This window comes from Hippocampus guttulatus, chromosome 17 (assembly GCF_054856545.1).
Source record: "Hippocampus guttulatus isolate MCC_2025c chromosome 17, RoL_Hgut_1.0, whole genome shotgun sequence".
NCBI lineage: Eukaryota > Metazoa > Chordata > Actinopteri > Syngnathiformes > Syngnathidae > Hippocampus > Hippocampus guttulatus.
In genome coordinates, this window is record NC_141277.1 from 6,202,827 (window position 1) to 6,216,191 (window position 13,365).

General features: G+C 41.5%; 2 protein-coding genes across 5 annotated transcripts in view; one reads left to right on the forward strand and one right to left on the reverse strand.

The window, feature by feature from the left end:
* Window positions 1-7,993, forward strand: part of LOC147191744 (uncharacterized) — a 168,969-nt gene extending 160,976 nt beyond the window's left edge. Inside the window, exon 5 of the mRNA XM_086134189.1 lies at window positions 5,534-7,993. Coding sequence (XP_085990315.1) covers window positions 5,534-5,560 — 27 coding nt within the window. The 3' untranslated portion in view covers window positions 5,561-7,993. The remainder of the gene's footprint in view (window positions 1-5,533) is intronic.
* A 404-nt stretch (window positions 7,994-8,397) lies between these two features.
* The window catches only part of LOC147191745 (mediator of RNA polymerase II transcription subunit 13-like), a 70,408-nt gene continuing 65,440 nt past the window's right edge, over window positions 8,398-13,365 (reverse strand). For all 4 annotated transcript variants that reach the window (XM_086134185.1, XM_086134184.1, XM_086134183.1 and 1 more), the window contains exons 28-31: window positions 12,824-12,987; window positions 11,394-11,561; window positions 10,519-10,628; window positions 8,398-9,806 (exon numbers count right to left, since the gene is read on the reverse strand). In XM_086134185.1, coding sequence (XP_085990311.1) covers window positions 9,674-9,806; window positions 10,519-10,628; window positions 11,394-11,561; window positions 12,824-12,987 — 575 coding nt within the window. In that variant the 3' untranslated portion in view covers window positions 8,398-9,673. The remainder of the gene's footprint in view (window positions 9,807-10,518; window positions 10,629-11,393; window positions 11,562-12,823; window positions 12,988-13,365) is intronic.

Below are 13,365 nucleotides of genomic sequence, written 5' to 3' on the forward strand. Positions count from 1 at the left end.
CTTTTTTTTTCGGGCTAAAAACTTCTTACTATACTATGTCGTTTTTTTGGGCCTAAAAACGCCTTACTATACTATGTCGTTTTTTTCGGCCTAAAAACGCCTTACTATACATGGTTGGTTTTTTTCGGCTAAAAACTCATTTTTTGTGGCTAAAAACGCCTTACTATACATGGTCGGTTTTTTTCGGTTAAAAACGGCTACTATACATGGTCGTTTTTTGTGGCTAAAAACGCCTTACTATACATGGTCGTTTTTTTTTTTTGGTTAAAAACGCCTTACTATACATGGTCGTTTTGTTTCGGCTAAAAACGGTCGTTTTTTGTGGCTAAAAACGCCTTACTATACATGGTCGTTTTTTTTCGGCTAAAAATGCCTTACTATACATGGTCGTTTTTATTGGGCTAAAAATGCCGTATGATACATGGTCGTTTTTTTCCGCTAAAAACGGCTTGCTATATACATGGTCATTTTTTTCCGCTAAAAACGCCTTTTTATACATGGTTGTTTTTTTCGGCTAAAAATGCCTTCCTGTACATGGTCGGGGGTTTTTTCAGCTGAAAACGCCTTGCTATACATGGTCGTTTTTCTCGGCTAAAAACGCTTTACTGTAAATGGTGGTTTTTTTCGGCTAAAAACACCTTGCTATACATGGTCGTTTTTTTTCAGCTAAAACGCCTGACTATACATGGTTGTTTTTTTTGCCTAAAAACGCCTTACTATACATGGTCGGTTTTTTTCGGGCTAAAAACGCCTGACTAGACATGGTCGTTTTTTTTCGACGAAAAACGGCTTACTATACATTTTTTTTTTTCGATCTAAAAACGCCTTACTATACATGGTCGTTTTTATCGGCTAAAAACACCTCACTATACATGGTCGTTTTTTCCGGCTAAAAACACCTCACTATACATGGTCGTTTTTTCCGGCTAAAAACGCCTTGCTATACATGGTCGGTTTTTTGGGCTAAAACGCCTTACTATCAATGGTCGTTTTTTTCGGGCTAAAAACGCCTTACTATACATGGTCGTTTTTTTCGGGCTAAAAATGCCTTACTATACTATGTCGGTTTTTTTCGGCCTAAAAACGCCTTACTATACTATGTCATTTTTTTCTGCCTAAAAACGCCTTACTATACTATGTCGTTTTTTTCTGCCTAAAAACGCCTTACTATACTATGTCGTTTTTTTCGGGCTAAAAACGCCTTACTATACTATGTCGTTTTTTTCGGGCTAAAAACGCCTTACTATACTATGTTGTTTTTTTCTGCCTAAAAACGCCTTACTATACTATGTCGTTTTTTTCGGGCTAAAAACGCCTTACTATGTCGTTTTTTTTCGGCCTAAAAACGCCTTACTATACTATGTTGTTTTTTTCTGCCTAAAAACGCCTTACTATACTATGTCGTTTTTTTCGGGCTAAAAACGCCTTACTATATTATGTCGTTTTTTTCGGGCTAAAAACGCCTTAATATACTATGTTGTTTTTTTGGGCTAAAAAACGCCTTACTATACATGGTCGTTTTTTTCGGGCTAAAAACGCCTTACTATACTATGTCGTTTTTTTCGGCCTAAAAACGCCTTACTATACTGTCGTTTTTTTCGGGCTAAAAACGCCTTACTATACATGGTCGGTTTTTTCGGCCTAAAAACGCCTTACTATACTATGTCGGGTTTTTTTCGGCCTAAAAACGCCTTACTATGTCGTTTTTTTTCGGCCTAAAAACGCCTTACTATACTATGTCGTTTTTTTCCGCCTAAAAACGCCTTAATATACTATGTCGTTTTTTTTGGGCTAAAAACGCCTTACTATATACTATGTCGTTTTTTTCGGCCTAAAAACGCCTTAATATACTATGTCGTTTTTTTGGGCTAAAAAACGCCTTACTATACATGGTCTTTTTTTTCGGGCTAAAAACTTCTTACTATACTATGTCGTTTTTTTCGGCCTAAAAACGCCTTACTATACTATGTCGTTTTTTTCGGCCTAAAAACGCCTTACTATACATGGTTGTTTTTTTTTCGGCTAAAAACTGTCATTTTTTGTGGCTAAAAACGCCTTACTATACATGGTCGGTTTTTTTCGGTTAAAAACGGCTACTATACATGGTCGTTTTTTTTTTTTGGTTAAAAACGCCTTACTATACATGGTCGTTTTGTTTCGGCTAAAAACGGTTGTTTTTTGTGGCTAAAAACGCCTTACTATACATGGTCGTTTTTATTGGGCTAAAAATGCTGTACGATACATGGTCGTTTTTTTCGGCTCAAAACTCGTTTTTTTGTGGCTAAAAACGGCTTGCTATATACATGGTCATTTTTTTCCGCTAAAAACGCCTTTTTATACATGGTTGTTTTTTTCGGCTAAAAATGCCTTCCTGTACATGGTCGGGGTTTTTTTCAGCTGAAAACGCCTTGCTATACATGGTCGTTTTTCTCGGCTAAAAACGCCTTACTGTAAATTGTGTTTTTTTCGGCTAAAAACACCTTGCTATACATGGTCGTTTTTTTTCAGCTAAAACGCCTGACTATACATGTTTTTTTTTTTTTTTGCCTAAAAACGCCTTACTATACATGGTCGTTTTTTTCGGGCTAAAAACGCCTGACTAGACATGGTCGTTTTTTTTTCGACGAAAAACGGCTTACTATACATGTTTTTTTTTTTCGATCTAAAAACGCCTTACTATACATGGTCGTTTTTATCGGCTAAAAAACGCCTTACTATACATGGTCGGTTTTTTGGGCTAAAACGCCTTACTATCAATGGTCGTTTTTTTCGGCTAAAAACGCCTTACTATACATGGTTGTTTTTTTGCCTAAAAACGTCTTACCATACATGGGTGGGGTTTTTTCGGCAAAAAACGCCTTTGTAACCAAGGTCGGGGGGGGGGGTTCGGCTAAAAAAAGCCTTACTATCCCTGGTCGTTTTTTTCGGCTAAAAACGCCTTACTCGACATGGTGGGGGGTTTTCAAATAAAAACGCCTTTCAAGGTCGTTTTTTTGTTTTTTTTTAAATGCCCCACACATTTTTAAAAAACGACCATGTATACTCAGGTGATTTAAAAAAAACACCATCTTTTTTGTAATGTGTTTTGAAAAAGATGACCATGTATTGAAAGACTTTTTTTTCTTTTAATAAAGATGACCATGCATAGTAAGGTGTTTTTTTTTTGAGATGACACTACCAAGTTATAATGACATTAAAAAACAACATCAAACATTATCAGCTGTACAATTTTAAAATATATCGCTTAATCAAATGCGAGCCACGCCGATAATTTACTTTTACATACGCACAACTTAAGGCAAAATAAAATTATTTTCCTTGTGTATCCAACGATTAAATCGAATAATTAGCTCCAACCACAATCTGTATTGATGAATAAAAGGCCCCGGTGAAGCGGGGGATAAACACTGCGGTTGCTTGGCGACAAACACGTTCACAGGAGTGTCTAATCACCCGATGGCTCTCCATCGGTGCGCGTTTTTAAATTGCCGAGGGTTGAGTCACAGGTGTGTGGCGTTTGACAGCTGCCTCAAACATGTTTTCTCTCGATAATTAGGTCAACTCATTCATCTCACAATGAAAGAATTGATCTTGGAGAGGCCGTGTTTTACATCTCAGAGGCGTTGATAGGCCTCGTCGCCTGGGCTGAGTGGGGGCTCCGAGTGAGCGATGGCTCGTCGCCTCTGCATGAAAACAACTCGAGTGCTGATTGTGACGCGCTAAGAAACATGTTGCGTAAGTGTTTTATTGTGTTGTCTTTGGGAATAATCACACCACAAAGGCTAATCATAAACCTGTCTGCGAGGAGTTGATTTAGAGCATTCATTTGCAATGAATGGGATTACTTTCATATGTCGGAGATCACGAAAAACAGCTGTCACATCCGTTCACTCTTAAAAACAATAACAAAGCGGTATCCAGACTAGACTAGGGACTGACCGAAGAATTTTTTAGGCCAATGTTGATTCTGATATTTGGCAGCAATGAAGATTTGAATGACAGACAGAACATGCAACAGATTTTGCAATACAACAGAGAAAAAAAATGGCCAATTTTTTTTTCCAAAATTTTGCACTGGCAAAATTGTCAATTGTCGGGGCCTCTTCTTGCAAATGAAAATCCACCCCCCGCCCCCCTAAGGACTCAATCAGATGTTTCCAAGCGTGCCACGATGCGTTGTCAGCTGTTGTGTCGCCTCAGCAGTGCCTTGGAACAATAGGCGCTGAGAGTTGCGAGCTTGCTTTTTGCTTCATGTCGCCGGAAAATATCACTTGTGCTGTGACGGGACGCCAGTCAAGTAAAACTTCGGGTTGGGGCCTAAAATTGTTCATTTTTCTATTTTTGCGGGAGGGCTCATCCAGTCAGTCATTCAACAGTCTAGCAATCAATCACTTAGCCGACTTTCAAACGTTCAAACAATTGATGGCCGTAAAATGTCCAAACGTTTGAAAGACTCCAAGTCAACGCGGTGCTATCGGGCCACCGCCACTCTTCACCTCCAGTGCACCTCGGCATCCATTCAACACGAGCGTGCCGGAGGGCCGAACATCATTCTTCATCTCTCACGCGCTCTTTGATGATGGCGCTGCGGAGAGCGGTGTTCAACGTGTCCTTACAAGACTCTCCTCTGAAAGCGTTCATCAGCCTTCACCTCGTGGTGCTTCCTTTCTTTTTTTTTTTTTGTGCCGGCTCATGTCGGGTGCGGACTCGCAAATATTTCAAGTGCCATTTAGTCGGCGGTGGGTGTGGGTATGATGGACCGATAGTCATTACGTAACTCACCGCCCTGGTGAAACAAAAACAAATTAACTGCCGCTGCTTTTCGCTCACCCGTATAATAGCAAAAGTGTAGCGCGGTCGAACCTCGTTTCAACGTTTACATTTTCACCGCTATCACGTTCACCTTTCAAAGTCCAGATTACACGTAAATCTTTTTTTTTTGTTTTTTGCCGCCTTATAATCAATGCCTTTATAACGTAAACTTCATTATCACGACCAGATCGCCCCCCCCCCCTCCAAAATATGTCTTTGTGGCAATGAACCGCGGGAAGCTAACTGCCGCCGCGATCTTGTTTACGAACAAAACGTACAGCGCGGGATTCCTCTCCGTTGCTTAGCAACGCTACTGTTCGACTCGTACATTGTTGTACCTGTGGAGGCACGGCGCGGTCCGGAGCACCCGGTCTGAAAACATGCAATAAACGGAAAACAAATCTCGTCGGCTGAAATTGTCTGTCGCTTTCGAAAGGGACGGCCGAGACTACGAATTGGCAAAGTCAACGATGTCGACAATCATCCGCTGTGATGACAAAATCACAGCAGAGTTCGAGACCAACGGATTGAAAAATGATCGTCAACAGTCGCAGCTTTACAGTTGACTGCACGAAACTATGAAGAGGAGTCTTTTTTTTTAATTGATTCAGTCGCCCCTTGTTGTGACCAACCAACACGAAAGCTTTCAGTTCTGTGACCCTTCACCCCTGACATCTCGCACATTGTAACATCGCCGCATATGACCTTGTGCCACCCACAGCGTCCCGGAGCCACGAACCCTCCCTGACCCGGCAGCGAGAGGCCCCGCCACGTCGTACGGGCCCCCCGCCCCGAAAGCCCGCATCACCTCCGATTGCCTTGACAGACGCCAGACAGACAGCAGTGTATCCATGGGGGATGTGTTTCTCTCGCTCGGTCTTGAAGTTCAGAACAAAGAATGGTGTTGCCGCCGACTTCAAGGCAGTGTGACGTTACAGCCGACAGCTGCCTCCACTTCACAGGGAGAGTCGGGGGGGGGTCATCTGGAATGACAGTATGGCTGCAACACTCACCCTGACATATTATCTATATCTACTTTCAGCTTTTTTCTTGTTTAAAATGACTTAGTAACAAAAGAGACGTACGACAACCACTAGCTTAACGCTAACACACGAGGCAAAAACGCATAGCCGGGCTAACAAATGGCATTGATAGCTGTTGGGTCTGTATCCTTTAAACAACGGCTACACAAACCGCGCATGTAGACAGATGATATAACAATACGTGCAGGCATATATTCTTTATCCTCGATGAAAAACGACTCGCATGACAGAAGCTTACAGAATCATTCAAGTAGTTGTGAAAGCATTATTCAACAGTATCTACTTGTTCACTAGTGGGCAGAAACCCATTGATGGTATTGTGTGCCAGCTAGTTGGACCTCAGCAGTCATTAAGTTTTACTTTTACGTGTTGTACATTTACGTTGAATCATTATTTCAGTACAGTTGTTTACTTTCCTGACATTAAGCTGAGTGTTAATGTTCAATCTGTGCTTCATGTTAAAGTAGGCTACGTATATATGAGTTACCAAAAGTACCATCAGCGATACACCGATGAAAATAAAATAGTCCAGCTGCATTTAATGTATAACTTTGCATTTAATCATTTGGAAGTGTTTGTTTTGAAACGTTTATTTCGGTCAGTCGCGTTATACTATCGTCAATGGGTCGGTTCAGTTGTTTTTAACTTTTGGGTCATTTTCTGATATTTAGGGACAATGTTAATGTTTAAACTGTGCCTAATATTAAACTACTATAGTCTTTTTTTCCTCACTTTAATTTTCCTAAACTGTATTTAAAATTAGCACAGTAACTGTACTTAATGTTCCAGTGGTTGGAAATAATTTCAGTAAGACTTTAGTAAAGTACACTTAAATCCATATTCTGTTTTCAATGCCGGCCCCCTTTTTTGACCTCATTAGCCTTCTTATGTGAGGCCTTTTCATTTTATTTATTTTTTCCTGTCATGGGATGTCGCGGTGGAAGAAAAGCGAGATAAAACACCAGCGACCTCCAACTCTTTCCGAGTTAGTGTCGTTAATGCCTCGGCCGACGCTGGCCTTCTCCTAGTCCTGCCCACGGGCCATTTGGCTGCGTCCGAGTCACGTGCTAGTTGAATGGCCGTGGTCTAATATGCCATCTGCAGCCAACACAATGCGGTCACTTAAGAGGCCGCTTCCTCGAGTGGCTGCGGCCATTAGTCAGGCGGCTCCACAAGTGACCCTTCACTGGCTTTTACTCTTCAACCACTCATGGGATTTTTTTGTTGTTGTTGTTTTTTTCTGCTTTCCAAGCTGCTTCCGACAGTGACTTTTTGTCTGCTTTTTCCTATGCAATCTGGACCCTTTAAAATAAATTTGCGCCCCGCAGTCAATTCATATGACCTTGATGGTGGTGGCTCCAACCTCTTCAGCACTCATTTTGTTAGTCACAAATGCTCCTCAAATGTAAATTCCCCGTTGGCACATTGCAGGGGGGGCATTAATGTTAAGGTCAGTGTTGGCCGCAAACCAAGTTTGAATAACGCTAATCGAAACTCACAAAAATCTGATATGAAAAGCCATGCGGATGCTGAAAATTACATTTAGTAGTGCCTCATTGTTCACTTTCTACAAGCCTGAATTGTTTTCCTGCCTCAGAGCACAATCCCTATTCGTACTTTAATAGTATAACCCGAACTCAAAATGTGTGACATAGTTTGGGAATAATTTGTTGCCAGACATTTGGTTGATGTTCCTTTTTGTCATGACCATAATGCGACAGTTAACAATCTAACACATTGTCCTTTAATGACTAAAGCATGACAAGCTAGTTTTGATTGACGTGAAAATGTGGCGGGTGTTCTGTCAGATAAATTACAAGACGTGTTAACATCTTATGTTACCGAACAATCACCTTTTGATATATTTCACAGAAAGCTTTAAGTTTTCCCTCTAGTGTTAACGGGTTGCTAGCTAGCTTCAAGTTAGCATTCTTGCGCTAACATCAATTTCATTAGCATGTGTGTTGAGTGTACATGCAAGAGAGTTTTGATGGAGCATCACATGTAGAAATGGCTAAAATGGGACGAAAACTAAAAAGTGTTTTCATCCCAAAGAGAGAAATTTCCAAGTCACCATCAGAGGCGTGTGTAAATCTTGGGGGCATGGTGACCAAGTGGTTAGCATATCAGGTTGCATATTTTGAGTGAATTCTGATTAATATTATATATATATGTATAAAAATTGTTTTTTTTGGTGGGGGGGGGGGGGGTTGCCTCATTATGCACAAGTGTCAAACTGGTCCTCGTGAGCCACCATCCTGCATGTTTTGATTCAAATGATCAGCTGCTCCGTAGGAGCCGGATAAAAATCTTGATCGATCGAATCAGGTGTGTTAGAAGGGAAACGTCTACAAAAAAAACGTGAAGGATAGCAAGCCCTCAAAGCCCGGAGTTTGACAGTTTTTTTAAAAAAATGAGTGACAGCGGATACTACAGTGGACAGCTTATCATGTTATCAGGTTACAGGGTGCACAGGATGGTTTAAAAATGGATGGAATGTCCGAGTGTCAACGATGCAAATGAAAGAGCACAAGTGAACGCGTTCTCACTTGGAAGGCTTTTAATAATTTACTTTAAAAAATAGTGTAAAAGTAACAGATATCTCCCACTTGGTGTGGATCTGTTCCATATTCAAATTGATGACCGACGTAACAAAGTCTTTTGCAAACTTGCATTTGTCTGTACAATTTCGTGAACACTCACTTGGCAATTTCCACGTATTTGGCTGGAAGTAAATGACTTTTTCACTGTATATATTTATAGATATATATGTATAAAAGCTCACAGCAAAAAAATAATAATAAAACAAAAACAGCTTGAAATGTACAGCTTTTAAAAAATTCCAGAAAAACACAGCCGAATGGTGTATCATACAAACATGCTCCGATTGTAACAAATAGCAAAGGGGGCGGGGCCTTTCTCGAGGTTTGCTTGACATCATCTTGAAATCATAAGTGTCCTTCTTAAATATTTTCATTTGAACATTTTCGATTGCCTCGTTCAAGGATTTGCCTTATTATCTCCTGCATATTTTTAATTGAAAGGCATTAAATAAAACAAACGATATATAGATTTTTCTGTTTTTTTTTGTTTTGTTTTTAACTGATGTTCATTCTGTGTCCATCACCCTTTATTTTCGTTAAGTGCCTGTTTGGAAGAGGTAATATATATTTGTTAGATATATACGTACAGATATCAAATTCTATGACATGATATAATTTGTATAAATATTGCATTAAATTGACAACTTTCATTTCAGATCCCAAAAGATGGCAACAAAAAAGGCCTTTCTCCCCCCCCCCCTTTTGTTTCATTTTAAATATGACAAAATAACTTTAAATTCTTTGCAAATGTTTTACATTATGAACACCCCGGCCTGTCTTCATCTTTTTTTTTGTACCGCCATCGCTTATCTACAACCCTTTGAAAGGTGAAGAAAAAGTGCCGCTTGCAAAACGCTCCCCCGTAAGAGTTCAAAGAACCTTTCAACAGCGCCTTTTTTTTTTTGTACAAAATTTAAAACGACGCAACAATGCCACGAGTGTGCGTTGACATGCAAATTTGCTGGTTGTACAATATTACAGGTCTGCAGACGTTTGTTTCAAAATGCCACCCGAGTTTCTCTCCATGAGAAAGCACCGTGACTGCCATTTCCAAGTATTTTTTTTTCTGCACTGGCTTAGCATTTTGTCACTCGGACTTACATTCCAGGCCCTGGGAGAGTCCTCTCTGAGACGAGGAGTTGCAAAGTGGGAGGGGGGGGGGGGGGGGGGGGACGCTGAGAAGGCCCAGAGCTGCGGAATAGGAGGTGCGTACGGCTAGAGCATGTTGAGGATGGCATTGTACATTTGGACCAGCACGGCCAAGTGGACGGGCAGGCAAGACTGGCGGTCCTGGGTGGCAGGCGTGCACGTCAGCCAGGAGAGTGCATTGTATTGCTCCAATACAAATCTGCATTTGGGGGGGGGGGGGGGATAGCATGAAGTCGAATCAAGTTTCTGTCACAGGTTTTCTTAAAAAATTGTCTCACAATGGAGAAATTCTCAATTTACAGCAGCAAAATTATGAAAGGGACAAAGTATATTAATAAATATAAATATAAGCTTATTAAAAATATTTTTTTACGTGCATTCAGGAAGTTTGTCGTAAAAAATGAAAATTACATTCCATTGTGTGTGTGTGTGTGTGTATGTGTGTGTGAGAGAGAGAGAGAAATGTAAAGCTTTATTGCAACTAGCTTGTTTTTCAATTTAGATATCAAATTCTTTTTCTTCTTTGTCACGGAGATTATGTAAAAAATACTAATAATGATTGATACGATATGGAATGTGCACTGATGTGAATTTTTTTTTAACCAAAAAAAAAATGATTTGTAGCTTTTAGAAAATGTTCTAACCTTGGCAGTCTGAATTCATATAGAAAAAAATGTGGTGCTCATAAAATGATAGAAATAGCTCAAAGGCCACATGTAAGACAGCTATGTGAGTAAATATTTGTGTGCTTAAGAAGTTAAAATGTGGAATACTCGCAACAATTTTTCTCGTGTCATCAGCCTTAAGTGATGGCACATTGTGGCTTTGGAGCCACGCAGCTTCTGGAGTCACTTTAGAATCCCACATTCGACACCCGCAGCCAGGAAAGCCGACATGTGTTGCATATTTACCGGAGCACATCAGAGGTGGTTTTGGAGTCCAGCGGGTGAGGGGTCCTCTTTGTCTTGTCTGCCACCAGCTCATCTGACTGGACCATGGAGATGTGGTGGTGGAGCGAGGCCTGCGGAGAAGCAACGGAGGGCGCCACGTGAGTATGGTGATCGACGGCGTCATGAGACTTCCGTTCCAGTCTACTCGGAATCGCCGGCTCTTTTACTGGAATTCTGTCACATGCGCGTCAGGTCACGTGGGGCTGGCCCCCACGCCTCTGAACAAAATATGGTTTTGGGGCTGTCTATTTCTGTCGATAATATTGATTAGTGGTCATTTACAGCATCGGCAGTGTCGTCTGAAAGGTTGAAAAAAAAACATTTGAAGCCATAGAGGCGGTCCGGTGGTTGACTGGTTAGTGCGCCGGCCTCACAGTGCAGAGGTGCGGCGTTCGATTCCGGCTCCGGCCTTCCTGTGGTGAATTTCATGTTCTACCCGTGCCTGCATGGGTTTTCTCCGGGTATGCCGGTTTCCTTCCACATTGCAAAAAAATTGCATGGCAGGCTCATGGAACACTCTCTAAATTGTCCCTCGGTGTGAGTATGCATGGTTGTTCGTCTATGTGTGAAACCGGAGTACCTGGAGAAAACCCACAAAGTGAAAAAACGGTTTAGCAAACAATCATTTGGACTGGAAACTCTGTAAAATGTGGAAATGTGTCTGAAAATAAATGACTTTTATCCTCGGTTTTACAATACAATATAATTACTAATGGGCGCCCCCTTGTGGTCTGATATTTACTTACTTTTCCCCACCCCTCTATAGCTGAATTATTTATTTGATTATTCGCATTGTATTTGATGAGAAACAAATACAAGAGTCATGTTTTAAGGACCTTGAGGAACAGAGGACACTGGTTCTCAGCTTGAGGGCACGGAGCCCAAAACCAGTGCGGGAGTCCGCCGCCGGCCTGCGCCGTGGAGACGTAGTAGCCCAGAGCCAGCGGCTGCTGCTTCAGCTCTTCCGGCGGATTGTCTCTGGAGAGCAAGCGCTCACCCTGGCTCTGTGGAAAAACAGGAAATTCAATTATTGACCACGTGCACGGCGAAGGCGTGCAAAAACAAGAGAGATGCATCACTGATACTTCAAGGAAATGAATGCAGGCCTGCGTGTGATTTTTATGGTGGGAGGGGAAAAAAAAAACTAAATTGTTGTTTACATGCAGTCATTCAAAAGGCAACGGACCGTTTTGATTAACTTAAACAGAAACGGCCACCAAACACGTCACTTTAAGGCCAGTGGAACTGTCTCGGTCCAAAAAATAAAAAATAAAATAGTGTTTGGGTTTCAAAATAGGGTTTTGAAGTAGGGTTAGGGTTTCAAATTACAGTACAGCAGCGGAAAGCAACAGAATGTGTGAGCTCAGTTTTCAAAATAAGGTTCAAAGTAAGTTGGGTTTTAAACAAGAGTTAATATTTCAAATTAGGATTTGAAACTAGGGTTAGGGTTTCAAACTAGGGTAGAGGTTTTATGGTAGGGTTTTAAAGTAGGGTTTTCAACTGGGGTTGGGGTTTCAAATTAGGGTATTAAACTTGGGTTAGGATCACATAGCAGGGTTTTAAATTAAAGTTAGGGTTTCATAGTAGGGTTTGTGTCTCAAACTAGGGTTAAGGTTTCATACAAGGGTTAGGGTTTCAAATTGGTATTCAAAGTAGTGTTTAAAACAAGGATTAGGCTTTTCAAGTTGATTTAAGGTTTCCAATGAGCATTAGGGTTTTCAAGCAGGTTTACGGTTTCAAACTTGGGTTCGGGTTTTCCCGATTCAGCACGCGCAAGCTTTCCCCACCAATCAGCAGCGGCGCTCTGAAGTCGACTCGTATCTCTTCCCTCAGGTGAGCCGACGACACCTGCAACGTGTTGGGAGTTGGCTGCTCTCTCGACTTTGCGATTGAGCCGTTAAGAAACTGTCACCGCGTCTGTCTTTGCCCCGGGAGCCAAATTCCTCCACGTTTGGCAGCTCTTCGCTCTCACATGCTGTTTGGCGCATGTGATGCGTGTGATGTGGAGTGTCAGTCCAGATGTCATCGCGTGGATCTGAGCTTCAACAGGCATGCTGCTAAATACCTCTCCGGGTGAAGAAATATTCTCTGTCACCAATTCATTAGTGACGTTTTTTTTTTTTTTTTTTTAAACAGAGGCCCCCCCAAAAAAATAAAGAGTGGGACGAGGAAGAGTCACGGTTTAAGTACAGCACAATTTCCATCTTCAAAAGCACTCACCAACCTTGAATATGGACAGAGGTGGGAGCAATTATTTTTCACTCACCCTGGTGTGTTGAAAATGGGATCCCATCCCCATTCCGGATGGAGAGCCCGGCGATGGCACGGGGGAGGTGTTGGGGGAAGGGTGGAGGTTACCCGTGATCAGCATCATGTCGTGGCCGATGTCGTTCTCCAGTTCGTCAGGAAAGGGCAGGTCGAACATGTCGTCTACGGGAACACAACTCATTGGTTTGCCGAATTTGGGCTGGGTAATAATGTTGTGCTTTCGTGACATGATTGGAGTGCACAATGCACAGAGTTAAAACAATCGCACGAGGCGTGCTGCTGGTGAGATGGAACAATCCTGCCCCCTGTTGGTGAAATAGAGTATAACAACTCGATGTTTCTTTGGATTGCTTCCTGTATTATTGTTACACTGGAACCTGACATTTTTCCAGAAAATTCATGATACTTATTCAGACCAAAACAGGATATTTAGACATCATTGGTTTGGGACTCGAGGGCTTTTTTTCCCCTTTTATTACCACTTTTGTTGATATTTAATGTCTCGTTCAATATTTTCTCACTGCACTATCCGTAACGGTC